Source organism: Coloeus monedula, assembly GCF_965178545.1.
Source record: "Coloeus monedula genome assembly, chromosome: 12".
NCBI classification, from domain to species: domain Eukaryota; kingdom Metazoa; phylum Chordata; class Aves; order Passeriformes; family Corvidae; genus Coloeus; species Coloeus monedula.
This window is the reverse complement of record NC_138792.1, coordinates 20513125-20534568: the sequence shown is the minus strand read 5'-3', so window position 1 is coordinate 20534568 and position 21444 is coordinate 20513125. Positions and strand designations below refer to the sequence as shown.

Below are 21444 nucleotides of genomic sequence, written 5' to 3'. Positions count from 1 at the left end.
CTTAATTTGATTTCATCGTGTTTTCTGAGCCAACAGTAATAATGCTAGATGCTTATCAGAGGGTGATTGCTACAGTTCTTTATGAGTAAAGTTATTTTTAAGGATCATTATCCTTTTCTTGACACCAAGATTTTATGCATCATAAAATAAAACTTGGTTTCCACCCCTTAAAGAAAGAAGGGGAAAGTCTTCAGCTGCTACATAATATAAGAAATCATGATTTTCCATTTGCATTGTTATATTGTCCTTAATTGTCCTTATTGTCCACACATACCGGAAAAGTTGACACTTTTTTTTTCTTTTTCCCATTTGAGACCACTGGAACTGTCCATGCTTTCTTATTATTTTACCTCTGTCTGTGGAGCCCTCCAGTGGATGTGAACATCTGATAGATGTGCATCCCTGTCCCTGGTTCTGGAATGACAGCAGCTACCCACTGTGTTACCCCTGGACATAGGAGTCAAAGCAGCACAGAATCCATTAGGTTGGGAAAAAAACTCCGAGATCATCGAGTCCAACCTATGGCCCAACACCACCTTGTCAACCAGACCACAGCACCGAGTGCCATGTCCAGTCTTTCCTTAAACACCTCCAGGGATGGTGACTCCACCACCTCCCTGGGCAGCCTGTTCCAGGGTCTAATCACCGTTTCTGTGAAGAAATTCCTCCTAATGTCCAACCTAAACCTTTTCTGAAGACTGTCCCCTTGTCCTATCTCTGGCTCCCTGGGAGAAGAGCCTGACTCCCCCCGGCTACACCCTTCTGTTGGGGAGTTGTACAGAGTGATAAAGTCACCTCTGAGCCTCCTTTTCTCCACGGTAAACACCCCCAATTCCCTCAGCCACTCCTCATCAGACTTGTGCTCCAGACCCTTCCCGAGCTCCGTTGCCCTTCTCTGGACTCGTTCCAGCACCTCAATGCCCTTCCTGAATTGAGGGGTCCAGAACTGGCCACAGCACTGTCACCTTCCCATGTCATCCTGAGGGGACGGGGAACGCACATCATGCTGCGGGAGGCTCAACTCTCAAGACCAGGAGTGGGGGCGTGGGACAGGGTGGAAACACCTGCACCCTGCTGGGATGGGAACAGCCCCGGCGAGGGAACACCTCCGGTAATGTGTCCCCTCTTCCCCGCCCCTCGGGGGCTGCGGACTGCTGCGCCCGGAGCCGCTGCACGGTGGTACTGAGGGCGGCTCCGCCGCGGCCATGTTGAGGGCGGGGAGCGCGAAGGGCGCGGAGGCGGCGCCGGGGCCGCTGCGGGCGCGGCGCCTCCTGCTCTTATCGCCCGCTGCCGCCGCCGCTCCTGTCGCTCCGAGCGCCCGCTCCCACCGCTCCGAGCCGCCCGCAGCTGCCGCCGGCGGGGCCGCGCTCCATGGCGACCCCCAGCCCCTGCATCGTGGTGAGTGCGGGGACTACCGCCCGCGGGACGGGGAATGCCGGGCGCCGGGGCCACTGTCCCCCGCCTGCCCCCTGGAATACAGTGATCTGTGACGGAACGCGGGGGATGGCATGGCGTGTCGTGGCGTGTCGTATCGTGTGTTGTGTCGCGGCGTGTGGCGTCCCTGGGCGCCGGGAGCCGCCGCCCCGCGGAGTCACCTTGAGGGCAGTCCCCGGCCTCCCGGCGCCGGGCCTGGGGCTGCCCGTCGCTGCCTTCGCTGTCCCCGACCGGGCGCGTCCCTTCCCGGAGCGGCCGCGGGTCCCTCAGGGTGGGATCCGGCGGGATCCGGAGCCCGAGGGCGGCGGGCAAAGCCGGCGTTGGCGCCTCCGGGGCGAAGGTGGAAGAACTTCCCCCAGCGCGGCTCAACTTCCTATTCCTGTTGCTGTTCGCGGCGTGCGGGAGGCTCCGGTTCGGAGAACCCCACGTGTGTGAGCTGGGTCTTGTGCTGCATTATTTTTGCGTGATTGCAGCATCTGCTAAGGCGCTTAATGCTCATTTTTATTAATCTTTCTAAAGCTAGTGCCAGTGCTGATGAAGTGCGTGCGGTGTCTGATGGCCGAGACTGTGACGGCCTCGAGGTTGCGACAGTAAATCCCTGCAGTCCATAAAAAACCTGGTAAAACCTGTAGGAAGGGCCCATTCCCTGCCAGATGCAGAAAGGAAGGTTTAGTAGACACGCTGGATATAACGATGGGTCTGACCAAAGGAAAACCCCATGAATTTTGGTGGGACCTGCCTCATTTCTTAAAATAGCAGCCTGCTGTGGACTGCAGGGACAATAAGCTCGAGCTGTGTGTGTGTAGCTCACACAGGGTCAGTTTTGGATGGGAGGGTGAAATAATACTAAAATTCCCCAAATGAAATACTTATTGAAAATTAATCAACAAAACCCCCATGTAAACAGTTGGCTGATCACTGGCCAGGTAAGTGTTTCCACAGGCACTGAAACAAGATTTGAGTCCTGCAGGGGTACTGGTAGCCAAAATGGATACTAAAAATACCTGCCCTGGTGAACTATCAGCACTAACCTTCTGTTTTCCCTCTGAAATTCTTTTTGCTTAGTAGTGTTCTGCTACATAACCAGAGAGGGAAGTAATTAAATAACCATGTCGTTTTCTAGCTGCAGCTAGGTTAGGGTTCAAGGAAGACTGCTTGGTGTGACAGTGTGCCCTGAACCTCAGCAGCGTTTGGTGTCATTATGTATGTATGCTAATCCCTTGTCCTAATTAATATGCACTTGCCAGTGTTGCAGGCTGTTTCATACAGGGAGTTTGCCCATGTGGAACAGGTTGCTGAAAGCTTTAATTTCAGATTCTGAATGATCTTGAACCTCCCAGTTTTGGAAACGGTGGGCAGAGCAGAGTTGCTTCACAGCAGCATAACTTGTCATGCTCACGTAGCTCTCTTTGTCCTGCAAACTGGCTCGTGTGTTTTGTTGTGATTGGGCGTTGCGGAGATTAGGAAGGTGTCCATGTCAGAACCTCTGCTTGCTTAATTGCAGATGCCGGTTTTGCATTACACTAGGAAAATCAAAGGGGTTAAAAAGCTTGATTATTTTTGTAATGGAGTATAGAGTTTCACTGAAGGGTAGTAACTTCACTTTCCTGCTCTCCACTGGAGGAGAATGTTGTAGGACTTTCTTTCACACACTGCATTGCATAGCAACTCACGGTATTTCAAGTAACCCTTGTGAACTCTTAGATTACACTTTACGCTGTGTTCAGTGTGACTGATGTTTTCAGAGAGGGGGGAAGTAAGGTGGTTCTGATGAGTGTTTTGGGTTTGATTGGTTTTACTCATGGGTTTGATAGTTTTTACTGAATAAAGCAAAGGACGTGAAGTTTCTCAGCACAGACTTTCCATATGGCTTTGTAGAAATCTCACCTTATTTCCTTTTCAGATTGGTGATGATGAACAAGGTTACGACCTGGATTTGTTCTGCATACCTAAACATTATGCAGATGATTTGGAAAAAGTCTATATTCCTCATGGGCTCATCATGGACAGGTTTGTTTGACTTCAGACGGTACACTGATTGCATGAAACTGAAATAAACATCCTCCAGTGATAATTTTGCTGCTTGGAGACTGTCTAAATGTATTATATTTAATTAGAGACTAGAACGTACAATTAATCTTTTTTTTTTTTTTTTGGGTTCTAGGAGTTTGTACATTTGCAGTCATGCTATTCTTTGAAAATTAGTCATAATTCTCAAGCAAAATTTCGTAGTATGTAGCAACTTATGACTTTGTTTCCAGTGTTTCTTTGATGTTTTACCTTCTTAAAATCTAACTAGAAGACGTTTTGTTGTGTCAGTTCAGTCTGAAAATATAGTCTCTTGAATTTCCATAAGATATTAATAAAAGTAAACTATTAATCAGATCATTTTAGACTTTCTCATGGTCATGTGGTAGAGAAATAACATCCAACTTTCTCCTGCCTTCTGAGAAAGACGTTATCCTCTGCAAGTATCAGTCTCTCACTTCTGTGGTTGCTGAAATCTGTGATGTGCTGTGCAAGTTTTATCTTGTGTGATCATAAATGTGTTCATAAGCCTACAAGACATTTTTGTTCTACTTTGTGTTTGAAAGTTGCTAATTTCCTTTATAAGGATAAACAACAAATTCAGTGAATTTAAGCCCTTTATGAGTGGTGCTGGGTGGGTCTTCGGGGATCTTGTGACTAGGAATGTGTCTAGATTTTGCATGGTTCTGTTTGACTAGATACAATGAACATACCTGTAAAAAACCTTTCTTTTTAAATATTAAAACTTTATACTGGAAGTCCATATAGAGGAAAAAATTGGACAAAGTACATGTCATTAAGGAATTGACGCAAAGTTTATAGTGGTTGGCTTTCTCTGAGAAACCTGCTGTCAGCTGGCACACAGTAAATGCAGACCATGCTTTCTAAAATAAATGGCAAGATAAGTTTAGAAACAATTATTGCAGAAAAACGGTGCAGTGTTCTCTTGCATGCCTTCCTGGTATTGTATTCTGCTTTCAAGACAAATTTCTGGCATTCTAATTTGGCAAATAAACATAAACTCTTAAGTTTACAATTTGAGAGTTTTCTTGCTCGTCAGCTGGTGAGGGCTACTGCCTTCAGAGTTGTGTTAGCTTGCATTGCTCTTTGCATGGAAGCTGAACCTGTCTTTGGAAGGAGAAAACACACCTTCATGTCTCATATCTGACAGTGAAACAGTTTCAGGGTGTTAAGGTTTGCTTTGGCTGCCTGTGACGTAGGAAAACAAGCGCATTTGGCAGCACTACTGTTGGATTAACCTTGAAAAGCAAAATTTTGTTGACCAGTAACGTGTAAAAGTGACTGAAGTGGTGGGCAAATATTTCCAAGCAAAATGTGCTTCCAAGTTTGCTGCATGTGTTTGCTGCTGCTAGGAGTATCAAACGCTGCTGCTATGGTGAACGAATGAAATGTTATGACAGCTCACTCTTCCTTGGTTTTGTTTAGGACAGAGAGACTGGCACGAGAAATTATGAAGGGCATGGGAGGACACCACATTGTGGCACTCTGTGTACTCAAGGGTGGCTATAAATTTTTTGCTGACTTATTAGACTACATCAAAGCCCTGAACAGAAACAGTGACAAATCAATCCCCATGACAGTCGACTTCATTAGGTTGAAGAGTTATTGTGTAAGTATCTATGCAGTACTGTGCAATTTTTAGCTAAGTTGACTACAAATTATTAACAGAGGTGGTTTAATATTTTTACTGTCCTAATATGCTAATATTAAACAAATAATTAAGGGAATTAAGAGTCACAAGCCATTTTACTCTTTCTCTACCTTATTATATAATGTGTTTTCTTTTAGACCTTGATATCTCCTCACCCTAGTAAAATCATTATGCAGAGGAGAGAGACCCTTTACATGTCCTTTATTTGTTCAACAATTTCCTCTCTGCCCTCCACCCCCTCTCTAAAGCTGTGGCTCTAGACTAATACAGAGAATTCTCCTGCAACTATTATTACAAAAATTTTATTCTAGGAGTTTTTATATGGCCCAGACATCATTCTTGGACAGGATGACTTGAAAGGTGCAGAAATGGTTCCCTATCTCATTTTTGTTTGGATGAACCAAACAATGAACAAAATTAATTGTATTTGATCATGAGGGAACACTAGATACATAAACCCAGATTTGTGATTAATAACCTCTGAATATGGCATTACCTTTACAAGACAAGGCATAGGTTTCCTTGGGTTTAGATTTTTAGGAAAAGAATTTATTTTGATTCTGAACACAAGTATTGAACTTTGTAGGGAAACAGAACATTCTGTAACATGAGTTAACTTTTAGGTTTTATAGAAGGAAGCACAGGGTTATGTTGTGCAGGTCAGGGGAAGAAGCAGGTATTTGTCAGCTTTGTATGATTTCCAGCTTACTGACAGCCAAGTCTCATGGTTTTGGGATTTCAGAAATTTGTGATTTTTTCCCTAAGACCATCTATAAGATGGAAATAATGACATTTTTTTGTTTCAGTTTAGAGTGTTTGAATACATTGTTTCACAAGGTTATGCTGTTTGTTCTGTATCAGCACCTTTGCATTGAAGTCAGGGTTACTTGTCGCAGTTGTAGACCAGCAGAAAAATACAGAGATAACTGAATTTAAAAAATCACTCTCATCCTTTGTTTCATTAAACTGTGACATCCAAGATGGAATTATTTACAGACTTAGTTTGGGCTGTTGCAGAGCTTAATAAATACATGATTCCTGTCAAGCTCTCTATTAACGTATCATGACAAAGCCAAGAGCTGTGTGGGGCTTTGGTCCAGTCCTTTTGCAGGACAAGCAGCCCTGGCTGCCTGAGGCGCACACACAGCTGCCTGTCTAGGGGTTACCTGAAGACCACACTCACATTTGCAGAGCACGAGGCACTAATTTAGTTATGTGCTTTAACAAGAATGCAAGGCCGGGCAGAAGGGCTCATGCTAGCCTTTGGTTGTATCTCACAAGGCACTTTGTGCCTGTGCACTGTGTTAAAATTAGTGCAGTCTGAGCCTCTTTTCTTCTGTGTCTCCCAAAAGGGGAGACTCCTGCCTCCAGTCCACTTCACCCCAAAGCCCCCACATGCCCATATGTTCTGCCTGTAAAAGCTGCAGAAAACGGAATGTCTCAATTACCGAATAGTAGGTTAAAGAATAGGAAATGATGACTTCCACCTGGTTTTTTTGGAGGGGAAATTGTGTATCTTCTGCTTTCTCCGTTAAGGAACACTTCCAATAACTTACTTAGCTTGTTTAAAAAATCAGTACAAAGACTGAATGAGTGAGGAGGTGCTGTTACATGTTGCCTCCACTACACTATTCATGAGCATTTTTTTTCTGTAGACTCTCTTAGGTGGTTATTAATATCCAAATTTAGGTCCTTTAGATTGCATAACTTAATAGACTGGATAAGATTATCCTATCGTGGCCATGTATGTAACAGCTTGACTGGGTCTTCCATCAGTAATAGTGTCAGAATGCTAAATTTGCTCTGTAGTTTTGACCTGTGCTTTGCCACATGAAGGGATCTGTGTTCAGTGGTGTGAAAACCATCACAAGCTGTAATGGACAGTTGAAACTGAAGCTTTCAACTCTCTTGTCACTGTCTCTCAATGTGATTACTGGATCATGCTGCCTGTGTTTACAGATTGGGTAAAAAATGTTAAAAATACCCTGATTGCATAAATGAAGCAGATGAACTTTTGTAATGGCTCTGTAATTGATGTGATTGAAGTTCTATTCTTGTTTCAAACTGATCATTTAATATTTACAAGCATATGGGGGGTTTTTGTTTGCAATGCAAAGTTCATACTGTACTGCACCCAAAATAATTCTCTAAGAATACTGACATGATCAAGCTATGATTAAACTTTGCTTGTAACTCCAGTTTTCCAAGTCCTTACGGATGAATTTAAATGATCTTGGCAAGCTGTTAAGAAATGGAAAGATAGTGTTTGTGATCAGATCCAGCTCTCAGTATTCTTGACAAACAGTTTATTCTGTTTGTGTTACAAGAAAAATGGCTTTTCACCAGTCTCCTGCATTTAAGCATGGAAATGAACAAACATTGTTTGTATAGTCTTGAAGGGCAGCCAAAAGACAGTGGATGTGTTGCACTGGCGCTGAGGAAAATAGGGATTTTCAGTGGAGTATGTGGTAAACTCTGGTTGGGCTGGTCATAGCAGTATTCTGAAAGGTCTCTGCTAAACCTTAGAGCAGATACTGTAAGGAACTTATAACGCCACTTTAAAAGGTGATCTTGGAGTCACTTGAGTCAGGAGTTACAATCTTGTAAAACATTATTGTTTTCTAGCAGTGACAAGAGGGAGGCAGTGAAAACAGATCTAAACAATAAAACCCCTATGTGTTAAACCATGAAGCACTAAAGTCTTACCAATACTGAACTTGGAAATAAGGTTCCTGAAGATTAAAACATTAGAATTAAAACATTGCTTAATTATTAAACAAAGTTCTTGCCAGTGGAAATCTGGTTACAACCAGTGTCAGAAATCTTTAACCGTTTTTTCAACCTTTCATTGCTCAGGAACTCAGCACCTGCATATGACATCTAATCTGAACTGTGAAACACTGTCAAGGTTTAAAGTCAGTTGAGTGAGTTTAATAACTGCAAAAATTTGTGAGGCATTCCTAGCCAGCTGTTTTTAACTTTCCTATATAACAGTTCATTTATGTTTTTATCACAGTTTAGATTTACCAAAGCAAAATGCAGTGTAGTGATGGTGTACCTATGTTGATGTTCAGTTGTATAAGAATTAATTTGATTTGTTACCAATATTGGTTGTAAATTAAGCATATGCTTTTCTGGCTGTTTTTGTAGCTTATTGTTCTAAATAGTAATCAGTGCCTTGTTTGCTGACAATTCTTGTTATGATTGCCTATTCTTATTCAGAGCAAGAGTTTCTAAAGCCATAAAGTTTAAAATGTAAATTACCAGCTATATAGCATCCTGTAGCTTGGAAACCAAAGTGCTTTTTGTCCTGTTTCTTTATCTGTAGAGAATGCATAGGAAGTCCTTGCTTTTTAGATGCATATGTGTATATAATGATCAGAGATGAGAGATGATGCCTGTGTTGATGCAAATCTCTTACAGTCAGTCTTTAATCTGTAATACCATCTTTGAAGTTGATCACTTGTAATTTCTTTGTTCCTAGAGAGATGCTGTAGCTGCCATGCTTCTGAAAGCTTTAACATTAACTAGTTGTGTACTTCGCAGTTTTGACATTTACTGCAAGAAGAAAATCAGTTTAATCCTGGTCATGCTAATGTTCACCCTTCTCTTTCTTAGAATGATCAGTCAACTGGAGATATCAAAGTCATTGGGGGAGATGACCTCTCAACCTTGACTGGAAAGGTACAGCTCTTTGTGTGTCTGTGTTGGTGTTCCACTGAAAGAGGGGGTGGGATTCGTACTGTTGAGAGGTGTAAGGTGCAGCCCATGTCAGGAGCAGAGGTTCCCATCGTAGGCAGTGACAAGAGAAGAAAATAGGAGAATCTAAATTGGGAATCTGCTTTTCTCCAGTGATTCTATGGCGATCGTTGAGCCAAATGTCAGGGGTTAAAGCACCACTGCCTCCTGCTCTGTCAGAACACATCACTTTCCCCTTCTCCTTACACACATACGATTTTTAAGACATGTATGTCAATGTAAAGGATGTAGGTATGGTAGATTTGTATGTCTGCAGTAGGACACTCTTCTCTAGAAGAATAGGAATTGTATAGACTCTATTTGGATCTCTTTTGCATATGTCTAGACTTTTCAAAGTCTGAATAATTCGAAGACTGTACTTAACATGAACTGTTAAGAAGAATCTCAGCTAATTGTTATTAGAGCATCAGAAATGTTAAACTACAAAGCAGTTGCTATTACAAATGTAAACATACATTAAATGATAGTACAGATATTTAACTGCAGTGAAAATTAGTTATGAAGATTAATAAGAAATGGTATATTGTTTAGATACTAATGGATTTGTTTTTCTTTTTCTTCCTACCAGAATGTTTTGATCGTAGAAGTAAGTACTGTGTTTCACTTTGAAGTTCTAATGTGTGACAGGTAAAAGAGTTCTAACAGAAGTTGTTATTAAGCTGCAAAACCTACAGTTTCTGGTTTCAAGGCTTCCAGCTTCTGATTTCAGGCCTGAATTTTGCAAGTGGTCTCTGAATTTGAACTAAGCTGTGTTTTGAATTCTCGGATTGCATTCAATTGCTATATTAAACCAGGAAAACATCCATCTAAAATCATTTGTATTGTCTTTCTGTTTTCTGAGATTTTGTCAATTCTAAAATGTCTTATTTTTTTCCCTTTTTTTTTCTTTTTTTTGGAAAAAGTAGCCTGAATAAGGGTAATACTAAGCGTGTTATTGTTCTGGGTTTATCACAGCAAGCTAGGAAACTAAACTGCAGAGGTCAAAAGAGATTCCTGGTATGAGTATCCTAAAGTGTGTGAAAAACATATAAGCCCAGTGTCCCTGTGTGTAGTTTGTTTAGAGAATAGTGACACAGAGAATCCTAATTCTTAATGGGCATTTTGGAAGTGCTGAATTCCCATTCCTCTGTCTTGTCATGGTTCTCTGGCTGATACCAGGTTCAGTACCGCTCAGTTTTATTGCCTAGTAGGTGCTGTTGCTTAATTCTTGCTTTCATACCTCTGTCTTGATGAACACCGTTACTGATGTTCAGCCAGTATCACTTTTCCTTGAATACAATTGACAATTTCAGGATAGGGAAGCAGCAGCAGTAGACAGGAAAAGTGGATTTGCAATCTAATAGTGTGTTAAGGCTCCAAATAATGGAAATGGCATGTTTGTAAGCAAAGAAACAGCTATGGCAGCTGATTCATCAGCCAAAGGAAAGGATGTTTCCTCTCATAAAATGTGTTTCTATGTATTATTTTCTTAGTTTGAGAAGTTTATATTACTCCACAGGAAGCACATTCAGTTCTGAAACTCCTACCAAAATAGTACGTATACAGCAGTCATTGTGTGATCAATTATGTCCTTTGAAGTATATTTTGCTTCAGATAGGCAGATGTGTTTGATTAGGTATCTGCTCCATTTCAGATGAATGTAATCCTTAGGTTAGGTTAGTTTTTTATTTGTTTAGTGAATCATCTGTCCAGTGACTCGTCTTACACACTGTCAGATATGAACACTAACTGATCACCATTTTAACTGTCAAGTGATAAAATGCACATCTATTGTAAGTTTAATGTCTTGAGCACTAGGCTTTTCTATACTGCATTCCTTTAATGTCCAAAAAAATCCTGTACAAAATGGAGATTCATCTCCAATAAACAGCTCATCACACAACACAAAATCAGTAATAGGTTCTGCTTTTCTCTTAGAGCATGGAAGTAGCTGCTTCTGTTTATTTACCAACTTTGATTTTTATCTGTATACCTTCACATCTTTTAACTTCTCTGGAGTTTAATGATTAAAAGCATTGAGTGTTAATACTAATGCTGACAGGTGCACTGTTGAGTTTGTTGCTTGATTTTTATTTTAATTGGGAATCATGGGAAAATCAGCTGAAACCAGGATACTGCTGCTTCTTTGCTGTCTGCCTTCTTCACTTCAAATAGATTTTGATTTTAGGCCAGGGCAAGGACTGTCCCTCTAAAGATGGTATGATTGATTGAGTCCAAGTGAGGCCATTTCTGATGCTTCAGTTTCAAGCCATATATTCTCTTTTTATTTTCTATTTATATGTGCAGTGAATGGGATAAAAATGACGTGTCAACATTTATTTTAGTTTTTTAGACTTCAGAATTGCACTCAGACTTTCCAGTGCAATTTCTTCAACTATTTTTTGGCTCTGTAAAGTAAATTGTACTCCTTTTCCTTTAATTGCAGTAATAGCTTGTTCTGCCTGTTTTCCCTTCTTGCTTTTCTTCCCGTTGAATACTCTGAGCTCAACAGCAAGACTTACATTACTCTTATCATGCTCGAATTAAACATTGTCTCATTGCTTCAAGGAGCACAAGCCATAAAATCTCCAGAAGGAGCCAAGAAGGTCATTGCAGTAATTGCTTGTTTAGCAACTGCTTCCAAAGTCATGGTTATCCACAACAATTAAGCGCTCTTGTTAGTGTGTGTGATCACTTTACTGAGCGTGGTTGTGTAAGCCCAGCACTGTGTTTCATGTCACCTGGATTTGGTTGTGAGCATTTTTACAGGCTGTAGTTTGCTATGTTTTCATGCTGCTGTGGATGAGCAATTTTGGTGGTAGAAACTCGAAAGTGTTAGTCTGACATGTTTAATATTCTGTCTTACATGAGTGTTTTTATTTTCAGGATATAATTGATACTGGTAAAACAATGAAAACGTTGCTCTCTCTACTTAAACAGTACAATCCAAAGATGGTGAAGGTAGCCAGGTAAATGATGATTATTTGTGCTGGTTTTCACCTTAAGAAGGACACAGAGTTTAAAAAAACCCAAACCAATGAGTGAAAACAAATATAGAACACATTCCCATGAAAGAGAAACAGGAGGGAACATTTCTGCAGGAGTCATATGTGATCTGTTGAAGTTACTACTTGTTTAAACTCCTAAAGCAGTTTTGCTTGTTATAAGCACATATATATGTTAAGGATGTTGGAAGCACTGTTCTTTCCAGTCTTACTGCTGGAAGAATTTCTCTGCTTCAGAAGGGAATAACTTGTGCATGCCTGGAACACCTCTTGCCCATCATTATGGTAAGGTTTGTGGGGTTTTACCACTGAAGTTTAGAATTATCTAGAAGAATTTAAATCTTTTGGTCTTAAAAGAATGACCCCTTCAAGTTGATAGAGGAATTTTCAACACAAATTTAGTTCATAAACGTAGACTTTTGCTAGAAGGGGGAATAAGAAAAATTAGTGGTTGTCACTCACCTGTATGTAGCATGTCTCCAAAGATATTTGTTTTTGCTGGCACTAACTGCAACTTCACTATACTGCAGTGGTGTACTCATGCAATGGAGACATTTTTTCTATTTTTCCTTCTTTAATTGTAGAATTTAATTAGTTTGCAGACTAACATGAGTGAGTGTGTAGTGTGCATAGTGCAGCTGAGCTTTAGAGGTCATTCTGTTAGAGTCAGCCAGCCATGTGCTCTTCCAGGCTTTTCTACTTACTTATACCTTTAATCAATTAGTTTCAAAACATTTCATAATTAAATAAGTTGCAACCAACAAGAAATGTTGAGGATGATATTGTATTATTAACCAGTACCAACATTCCTTCTACTCCTTTTTAAATTGCCTCTGTTGCACTGCTATGTTGTGCTTGTGTATTTTCCAATAAAAGCATAATGATTGCTGGGGATTAGAGATAAAGCAGAGCTGGGTGTAATATCTAATCACTTGTGTTGCCATAACAATGTCAAAGCAGTTGTTAGACTTACCAGAACAGCTCTTCCTGCTGATACTCTGGAGGTGACCTGCCGAAGGTGAGGCTTTTGTGGATTTCTCCCTGGCTGGTTTTTAAATATGTGTCACTGGAAAGTGTTGTAACACTACAGCATAAATCTTAAATATAATATAATATAACATAATATAATATAATATAATATAATATAATATGTTCAAAGACCAATTTCCTGTATTTTAAATCTGTTGCAGTAATTTGGGTCTGCCAAAGACCTGATGAGGGAAGCATGATCATTCTAGATAGTCTTACGTTCTCGTAGTTGCTTCACTTCTCTCTCTTCTATTTCTTTTCTTTGTTAATTTTTTGGTTGTTGTTTTGTCGTTGCTGTTGTTGATTGGGTTGGGTTTTTTTTTTTAGTTTTTTATTTAATTTCCTTCTGGCAATTAAGTAGTTGCAGTAGGGAGATATGAACTAATGCTAGTGTGATTTTGGGGTTACTTTGATCAAATCCTACAGCAATTCTCAAAAATTAAGTCTCCCAATTAGAAGTTTCAGAAGCTAAAATCAAAACTGTGACTGTGGCAAATGAAGCCCCATCTTCAGGGATGATCCAGGAGGGAAGGGGGTCTGTACTCAGTGTACAGAGTTATGCTGGTCCTGTTCACATTCAGCCATCAACCACCTTTTCTTTTTCTCCCTGTTTCCCAGACAGACAAATGTCAGGCCTGTGGGATTGTCTTACAAGAGGTAGAAGTGCTCTACTGAATAATGAGCAAATGAAACTAAACTAGCAGGGCATTTCTCTCTGGCACAGTACCCCCAGCTCTGTATCTCCATGATTTTTACCCGTCTGACCATTAATTTTAGGAAACTGGAGCTGTTTTGTATCCCCTGATCACCAGAATCAATTACATTTTCTTTATGGGGGGAATTAGTACTTCAGTTAAGGACAAGTTGCACAAGTGCAATTGAGGTTACATTCAAGCAGCTGAACTTCTGCTTTGTAAAACTTACGCTTTTGTTGGGCTTTTTTCTTGGGCCACATCCCAGATTGTTGCCTCCTTACCTGCAAGGTAAATTGCACCTGAAGTTCCTAACATACATAAAATCCCATTAAGTCATTCTTCACAGTGAAAATCCATCCAGATCAGTGGCTCCCAGGCTTTTCCTTGCAGACCTGTTATTTATCCTTTAGGGTAATCATGAACTATTCATGATTCTAGGAAGTTTTGATTTTGTCATGATGATAATTTGTACCTGCAAGTAAAATAATGGTTTAAAATATGTGTAATTATGCTGTCAGTTATGCACACTTAGGCCTAACTCAGCTTCTCTGTCATCAAAACAGTCTTATATATTTGTATGTGGTGCTTTTCCATGTTTCAGTTGTACATTGATTTTATTTGACAGTTTGTTGGTAAAAAGAACTCCTCGGAGTGTGGGATATCGGCCAGACTGTAAGTGATTTTTGACAACCATTTTTCATTTTTAAAAGTATGTCAAGTGTATTGTGAACCTTTTGCTCAAAGTCCAAGGATGATCCAAATAGCTTTTCACTAATTATTCTTGATAGATTTTGCTCTTATTTAGATAATTTAAGTATCTGGAAAGTATTTTGAGATAGTTAATCAGGATTTGTAACATTTTAATATACTGGAAATCAAACTTTGATATTTTGGTCTAAGTTACACCTCTGTTATGTGGAAATTCTCTCAGCCTGCACATAGTCAAATGCTTCAGTCAGTGGAATCTGCTGGATTCACCTTTTGACACTTTTGGGAGTGATTTGTGTGCCTTAGCCTAGCCACCTCCTGCCATTTGGCTGTCCCCAGGAATGTGGGAGGACCACACAGGGTAGCAGGTCTTATACAGGTTTACAGTGATATGATGCCTAAATTGGCACTGGTTATGTCTGGGCATCTGAATTACTCTCTTCTTGTCTTCTCTTGTCTGTCCCAAGACCACTAGTGAAGGAACAGCACCCACAGCAGACAGTGGTAGGAGAGTGACAGCTCCTTTTGCTTTGGGCAGGGCTGTGTGTTTTAGCCCTGTTCCAGATGCTAAATTCCTGTTACTTTCATTATGGAAGTGAAGTGAATTGAGCAGCAGAATCACATCCTCTTCCTCCTCCTTTCCAAGGTTGTACAATATGTCAGGGCTTCACTGAGGTGTTCCCCTCATTCAAGGACACCTCTCATTCCTGGGATCTCATTATAGGCTTAGCTGGGCTAATGGTGCCTTTGGAGCATCTTGCAGCAGATGACTTGTTTTGCCATCTGTCCCCAGAGACAACATGTCCAGAGCAGGACATGTGAACTCTGAAGGAGCAGAGAACAAGGCAGTAAATGGCTGAGCCTCCATTTTATCCCTGTATTGTGAGGCCCAGTAAGTGTGAAACATCACCTTAGTTTTTCCAAAAGTGCATGCAGCCTTTTATTTGAATAGCATAATTTATCTCCCTGTTTTCCTCATTGTAGCCAGGGAGAGAAAAAAGACACAGCTTTCCTGCTCAGGAGTCTTTCATTTTAGCATGAGGTGAAAAAGCCCTTTGGAAATTTAATATTTTAGATAATTTAATTTTTTGGGTCATTTTATAGTGGGCGTAGACAGGGTGGACTGGTACTGCCTGACAAAGTGTCCTGCTACAGCTGTTCAGACAATCTGGAATGGTTGATGTCCTCTTTTTAGGCAGGTTTTTTTGAAGATAAAAATCACAACCAAACACAAAAACCAGCAACAAACAAAAGCTAAAAGCAAACCCAAACCAGCCAACCCACACCTGTTTCTGAAACCTGCAAATGACCCTTCCTGCAGCCCTGTCCGGAGTGCAGGTCCAGCTCTCAGAGGCGCTGCCTCTGGAATCATGCTGTGAGGGGGACTTGTGCTCACCAGTCCACTGCTGCTGCACTGGCATGTCAGGCATCTAGGAACTGCCAGGAAGCATTTGCACTTTCGTACATATTTGCTAAATAAGTCAGAGGATGTTTTCAAGGAATTTTACATTCTCATATTATCCTGTCGCTAAATTTAAGAGCTTCCATTCATTTCTTGCAGGCTAGCACCAGCCAGCTGTGTGGAAACCAATAAATACATCTATTTAATTTCCTTTAGTTGATAAATCAACAAAGTAAGTTAAAATTGTAAAATAGCTCAAATATTAATCTGAGGGTACTTAAGTGGAAGAAATAAGATGAGTTACAATCTATAGCTATAAAATTCCATATTGCCTCTGTAAAAAGGTCTAGTGAACTCTAGGAAGTTCTTTCCTAACACACTGGTGACTTATGATCTTTTTCAGTTGTTGGATTCGAAGTGCCAGACAAATTTGTTGTGGGATACGCCCTAGATTATAATGAATACTTTAGAGATTTGAACGTGAGTAATTTTTCCCGTATGTTTTTCTCCATTTAAAACTGGGGAGGAGGAAGGAAGGGAAATCTCCTTACATCATTCTCCCTGCTCTGTAAATCATGCTTCATGTTCAAGTGATGCAAACAAGCCCAAGAACAGCAGGGCAGCATTTGGAGCTCTGATGAAACTAAAATTTATTTTGCTGCATGCAGAGTGGAGGCTGCACAACTGCCAGCTTTGAAATAATGTGAAGTTTGTGTGAAGTTTCTTGTCTCACCAGATGTCTGCAACAAACAAGTGCATTTGCTTGGTTATGTCAGAATTAAAGAAGAGAGACCTGGGGAGAAGTTAAGAAGGGCTCATATTTTATTCTTTTTATCATTAACTCTTCATCTGGGTCTCACCAGACCTAGCAGACAGTGGGTGGGACAATTAGGAGAGGAGAAAGAAGGGGATGGTGAGATTTTTGGACCAAAAAAAGGCCTATGTTTTTCTGCATAAACAGTGTCAGAAGATTCTTCCTCCTCAAGTGTGTACAGCACACTTGTGTTGCTTTCAGAAGCTTGTTATTGATGTCAAATGTTGGTCTCTTACAATACTTTTCTAACAGGAGCTTTTTATTTTATTTTGTTTCAGCATATCTGTGTGATCAGTGAGACGGGGAAGCAGAAGTACAAAGCATGAAAGCAGAGTTCAAGTGCTGTGTCAACAGAGCTTTGAAATGTTTTGTTTACTGAGTCCTATCTTTGACAGGCTTCAGCTCTGGTACACCAGCTACACTTGTAGAATGCCCCAGCCCCACTGCCATATGCTTACTGTAATTTATTGCATGTACAATATAAGAGCTCGTCTTGTTCATTTATATTCTAGAAATGTAAACAATTAGTGCAGTTCTGCACTCCTTATTTTGATTTGCACTATGGCTCTACCGACTATCGCTGCCCCTGGTTGGGTTGTGCTGTTTGTGAGCTCCAGAGTCTTAACTCTTGCAGTGGTAAATTGCTTAAACCTCATCAACCCAGAACTGAAATAGTTCAAGTACTGTAAATATAAAACATTTTATGATAGGGAAGTATATTAGTAATATTTTTAAAATCTGTAATTTAAGTTTTATATTTTAATGCACAGATGTGATTGTGATTAATGGATAGTTGCACCTTTGGGTGTTATAAAGCATGGGGCGCAGCCAGTTACAGTATTTATAATCTCCAAGAAGCTCATCCAAATCTCCTGGAGTTGCCTTATTGCTGTAAAGGAAGTCTGGGTGAAAAGTGTGCTTTTCCTTTTTTCTTTTTTTTAAAAGATGGAATGACAAAACAGAATGTTTAAAATCTAGTTTTAGTTGAGTTGCCTACTTCTGTTAGATTTTTTTCCTTTAAAAATATCCATCAGTCTGTGGAATTGCCTTTTAAATTTAAACAATTTTAATATATTTGTGGGAAAAAAAAGTACTGTGATGTTTACTTTATAAGATCTACAAAGCAAAGTACTGTAAATAAAGGCTGTCTCTTTAAAATAAGCCCCACACATCTATCCCACTCATTCTGTATATTAAAGTGCTTTTGAAATTTTCTTCTCAATAATATTTTTTTAAGTGTTTGTGACAGTGAAGGCAGACTCTACATTTGTTACCTTTGTAGAACTTCTGGTTAATGTCATTCTGTCTAAGAGAGAGATGATAAAAGTGCTGTGGGAAGATATTGAAACAACTGCATATTCTCTAACCAAACCAGATTCCAGAGAGAACAGTTGAAGCACTGTCCTTTGTTCTGTCTTGGCAAAAATGAAGAGTGGAGGTTCTATGTTCATTAAACGTATCCATATGGGGAAAAACCCAAAAAAACCACAACCATTTTGTAAATAACATTTTGGTTTGTTTCATTAGCACTTCTGTTCATGTGGAGTTCAGTTCTGAATGTGGCAGCCCAGCTCACACCTGTGCTTTTTTTGGTTCTTGTACTTCTGCATGTGGATTCTCCCACCACATCCTCAGATTTAATGCTGCTCAGTGCTTAATACACAGTGGAGTTTTTTAAAGATTCTATTTTGAAAGATTTTTCTGTGGTTTTGAAGTTTGAATCTGTACTTTTCCAAGTACTGCACACTACTGCCTATCCATGGCCTGCTCAATTACAGCTGACCTAATATAAATGATGTTAATAGCAGACCTAAAATATGAATTCACACAATGTAATTCAGATCAAATGACTACATTTGTGGAAGATCTATTTGTAAATTAGAATTCTCTTTAACAAATATTAGAATACTGATCATAATTATACTGTAGGTTGTTCTTTCAAAGAGTTTTTCTTCCAATGCACTACAAAGTCTGATTGTATTTCTTAATTTGTCCTAAATCACCTTTGCCTGTTGCAGAACCTGTGACTTGCTGCAAAAATATGCAGTGCATCTCCAAGAAGAGGAAACACTCCATCTCCTGAAAGGTTTTCCGGTCATGGTTACCGGCAGTTATTCACATGATGGGATTTGGGAAAGAGAGGAGGGGTTGAGTTAGTCATAACAAGGATTTTATCTTTCACACTGTAGCTGGAGCGGGGAATTCCCATACTGTTGGGGGCAGGGGTTGGAATTGCATGGACTGTGTGGTCACAGATTTGGGAAGATGCTTTGAGCCACACTGGCACCATGAATGATGCTCTAGCAGCCCAGGTCTGCCTTCCACCACACCACCTTTGTCTGATAGAAAAGGTCTATACTTAAAATCTTACTGAATGTTCCCACATTTCAGGTGCCGTGGAACAGACACCGGGGTGTTTTGACTTCACATAGGTGCTTGTCAGATTAAGTTCATCGCCACAGAGAGATTCCTTATTCAGAAGCTTTTGTTGGTCTCTGAAAATTCTTTAGATAAAAAGTTACCCACTCCCTCACCCTTCCTAGAATAGTTCTACCTACTGCAGCCTTTCACAGCACCTGTATGTGCACAACAGGAAGATAAATCCTCACGTGAAAGTCGTTGAAACTGCAGTTGTTACTTTTTATTTGGTAATTTTGGTTAAAAGACTGGGGGTTTAGTCACACCTTTGCAAGTTAAACACCAGCTTTATACTACCCAGACATACATTGTTAAAGCATTATGAAAGCACAGAGGAATATCTTGTATTTGAACACTGATGTGGCATTTGAAATTCATTATAGTTCCACATTTTATGAATCACGTATGTAGGCTGGAAAAATAATTTCGAATATTTACAGGTTTTGCTACACTGTCTCTCCCTGTGACATCTGGCATTTCTGTACATTTTGGTAGCTCAGACAGAAATGTGATGAAGTCTCTCTGTGAACTGAGCTGGCACTTGGGGCTTTTTTTTGGCAATACTGTTTTTGAAAATTGAAGCAAATAAGGATCTTTCAGTTGCCTTGTAATTGTATATCCTGACTGATTAAATGGTGGTGTTTTTCATTGTCTATTATGCTCTGACAATCCTGTCAAGTATGTACTAATCCAGCAGCAAGGGGTTGACAGGGCTTACAGGGAGCTGGTTACAAGTTATTAAAGGACTGTTTGCCCTGCCTCGACTGCCTTTAATTCCCATGCAGGTTGCACCTTGCAAGATCAGATCTCCACTCTTGGCAAGCACCTTTATAAGCTGAGACATCACTGTGGTCTGGTTTTTTATGGTTTTTTTTTTTTTTTTTTTTTTTTTTTTTTTTTTTGTACTATTTAATTACCCAAGCAGCTGTAGTTTGATGAGCATTCTGATCGGGAGAACACTTCCCAGCTCTGCACAGATGCCAGTACTCAGTAAGCTCATGGTACTGCAGGCACCAAGGTGAAGAGCGTAGGGCTAGAAAAGCACAAAGATTCAGCACAATCTAAGAACTGGCTGTGAGGATTTTCATCCCTAGAGAAGCTGAGAGAGAGATCATGCTAGTAACTGCCAGGTGATAAAAGGCTGGTGCAAGGTATGTGTTGGGGATATACTTGAGTGGCTGCAAATACCCTTCTGTGTGTGGGCTCTGCTCCAGTAAAACACCAACTGATGATTTGAAACATCATCTTGGAAGGTGGAAATCCTTGTGGAATCAGCTGGAGAGATAGGCAGTGATGGTATGTAAATCAAGGTGCAGGTAGATTAACCTGTTCCAAGAAGAGTGGTGTTTATCTAACAAGTCATTATTAGTGGTATCTTTATTTTGTGCCCACTGTAACCAGAAAGGGAACCAACCCCCGTGTGTCTCCTGTGTATCTCCAAGTGAACTGTAGCAAAGCATCGTACTTGTAAGATACAGCTTTGGGCATTAGGGGTGTGTGAGGGGATTCCCAGTCAGTCAGTGCCCTCTCACACGTTTTGATTCCCCACCCCAGCCCTTCACAATCAGGAAGAGGGGTGTGGGTGGTGGTGTGGGGCTGGGTTTGCCCCTGGAGCCCCGGGATCCGCAGGGAATTCCGTCTTTGCCACTGTGTGCTCGGCCAGTGCGGGGCTGTGGGGCAGTGGGACAAGGCTGGCAGAAGCGCAAAGGGTTGGCTTGGCTGTCCTGCAGGTTGGAGCAGGACAAAATCCTTCTCCCCAGGAACAGACTGCCTGGGTATCGATGGAACGCGCTGCCTTTCCTGTGGATCCGGGAAGTGCCAGAGCAGCGATGCTGATGCTTCACTTGCCTGTTTCCCATCTGAGGAACTGGGATGTGACTAAGCCAACCCTAAGGCAGGGAAGAGGACGGTAATGGTGCGTGTGTGTGGGGAGTGTGTGTGTGAGCTTCTAAATGTTCATTGCAGTGCCTTTATCAGATCTTTCCTCCCCAGTTTCTTTCATGACAAGTTTTTCTCCTTCATTCACAAAATGCAAAATATCCTGTAGCAATCAGAGAATACAAAATACAGGGTAGAAGTATCTTCTGTGGTGTAAACTCCTTAACTTGCAATTAGAAAACCACCCTGAGCTTTCTAGTATAGCATAATCACGACCCTCTCTTGCTAAGCTGCATCTTCCCCCAGTCCCCTCCTGGCCATCAGACCTTACTTGGCAGTTCTGCACACTCAAATAATTTATTTTCAGTGTAAGGGGGAAGCTGTTTTCTCTCATGGACCATATGGCATGAGAACTCACTCTGGACAGTTTATAAATGACTATATGCTCTACTTGAATCATAGTTTGAGCAACCTTCAGTATCCTGTTACTTGAACAGCCACAAGGATGGGTTTACATGAGGAATTGCTGAGAGCAATGTCTTACACTTTGCTTCAGAAAATAAAATACCTGAATTAGTGTTTTTCTTCCATTTGGTGAGTTTGTTGCCAGAAACCACTGTGTC

The 21444-nt window shown here is 40.7% G+C and overlaps 1 protein-coding gene across 1 annotated transcript; it reads left to right on the top strand.

Moving 5' to 3' along the window:
- Window positions 1-1225: 1225 nt before the first annotated feature.
- HPRT1 (hypoxanthine phosphoribosyltransferase 1) lies at window positions 1226-19596 on the top strand. Its single transcript, XM_082289653.1, has 9 exons — window positions 1226-1398; window positions 3338-3444; window positions 4909-5092; window positions 8753-8818; window positions 9462-9479; window positions 11759-11841; window positions 14227-14273; window positions 16115-16191; window positions 16804-19596. Exons 1-9 carry the CDS (start codon window positions 1372-1374, stop codon window positions 16849-16851), a joined length of 657 nt encoding a protein of 218 aa, XP_082145779.1. The 5' UTR covers window positions 1226-1371; the 3' UTR covers window positions 16852-19596.
- The last annotated feature ends 1848 nt before the right edge of the window (window positions 19597-21444 follow it).

Coding starts and splice junctions, on each gene's coding strand:
- HPRT1 (XM_082289653.1), top strand. CDS start 1,372: ATGGCGACCCCCAGCCCCTGCATCGTG. Junction 1,399..3,337: donor CCCCCAGCCCCTGCATCGTG/GTGAGTGCGGGG, acceptor TTTCCTTTTCAG/ATTGGTGATGATGAACAAGG. Junction 11,842..14,226: donor AAGATGGTGAAGGTAGCCAG/GTAAATGATGAT, acceptor TTTATTTGACAG/TTTGTTGGTAAAAAGAACTC.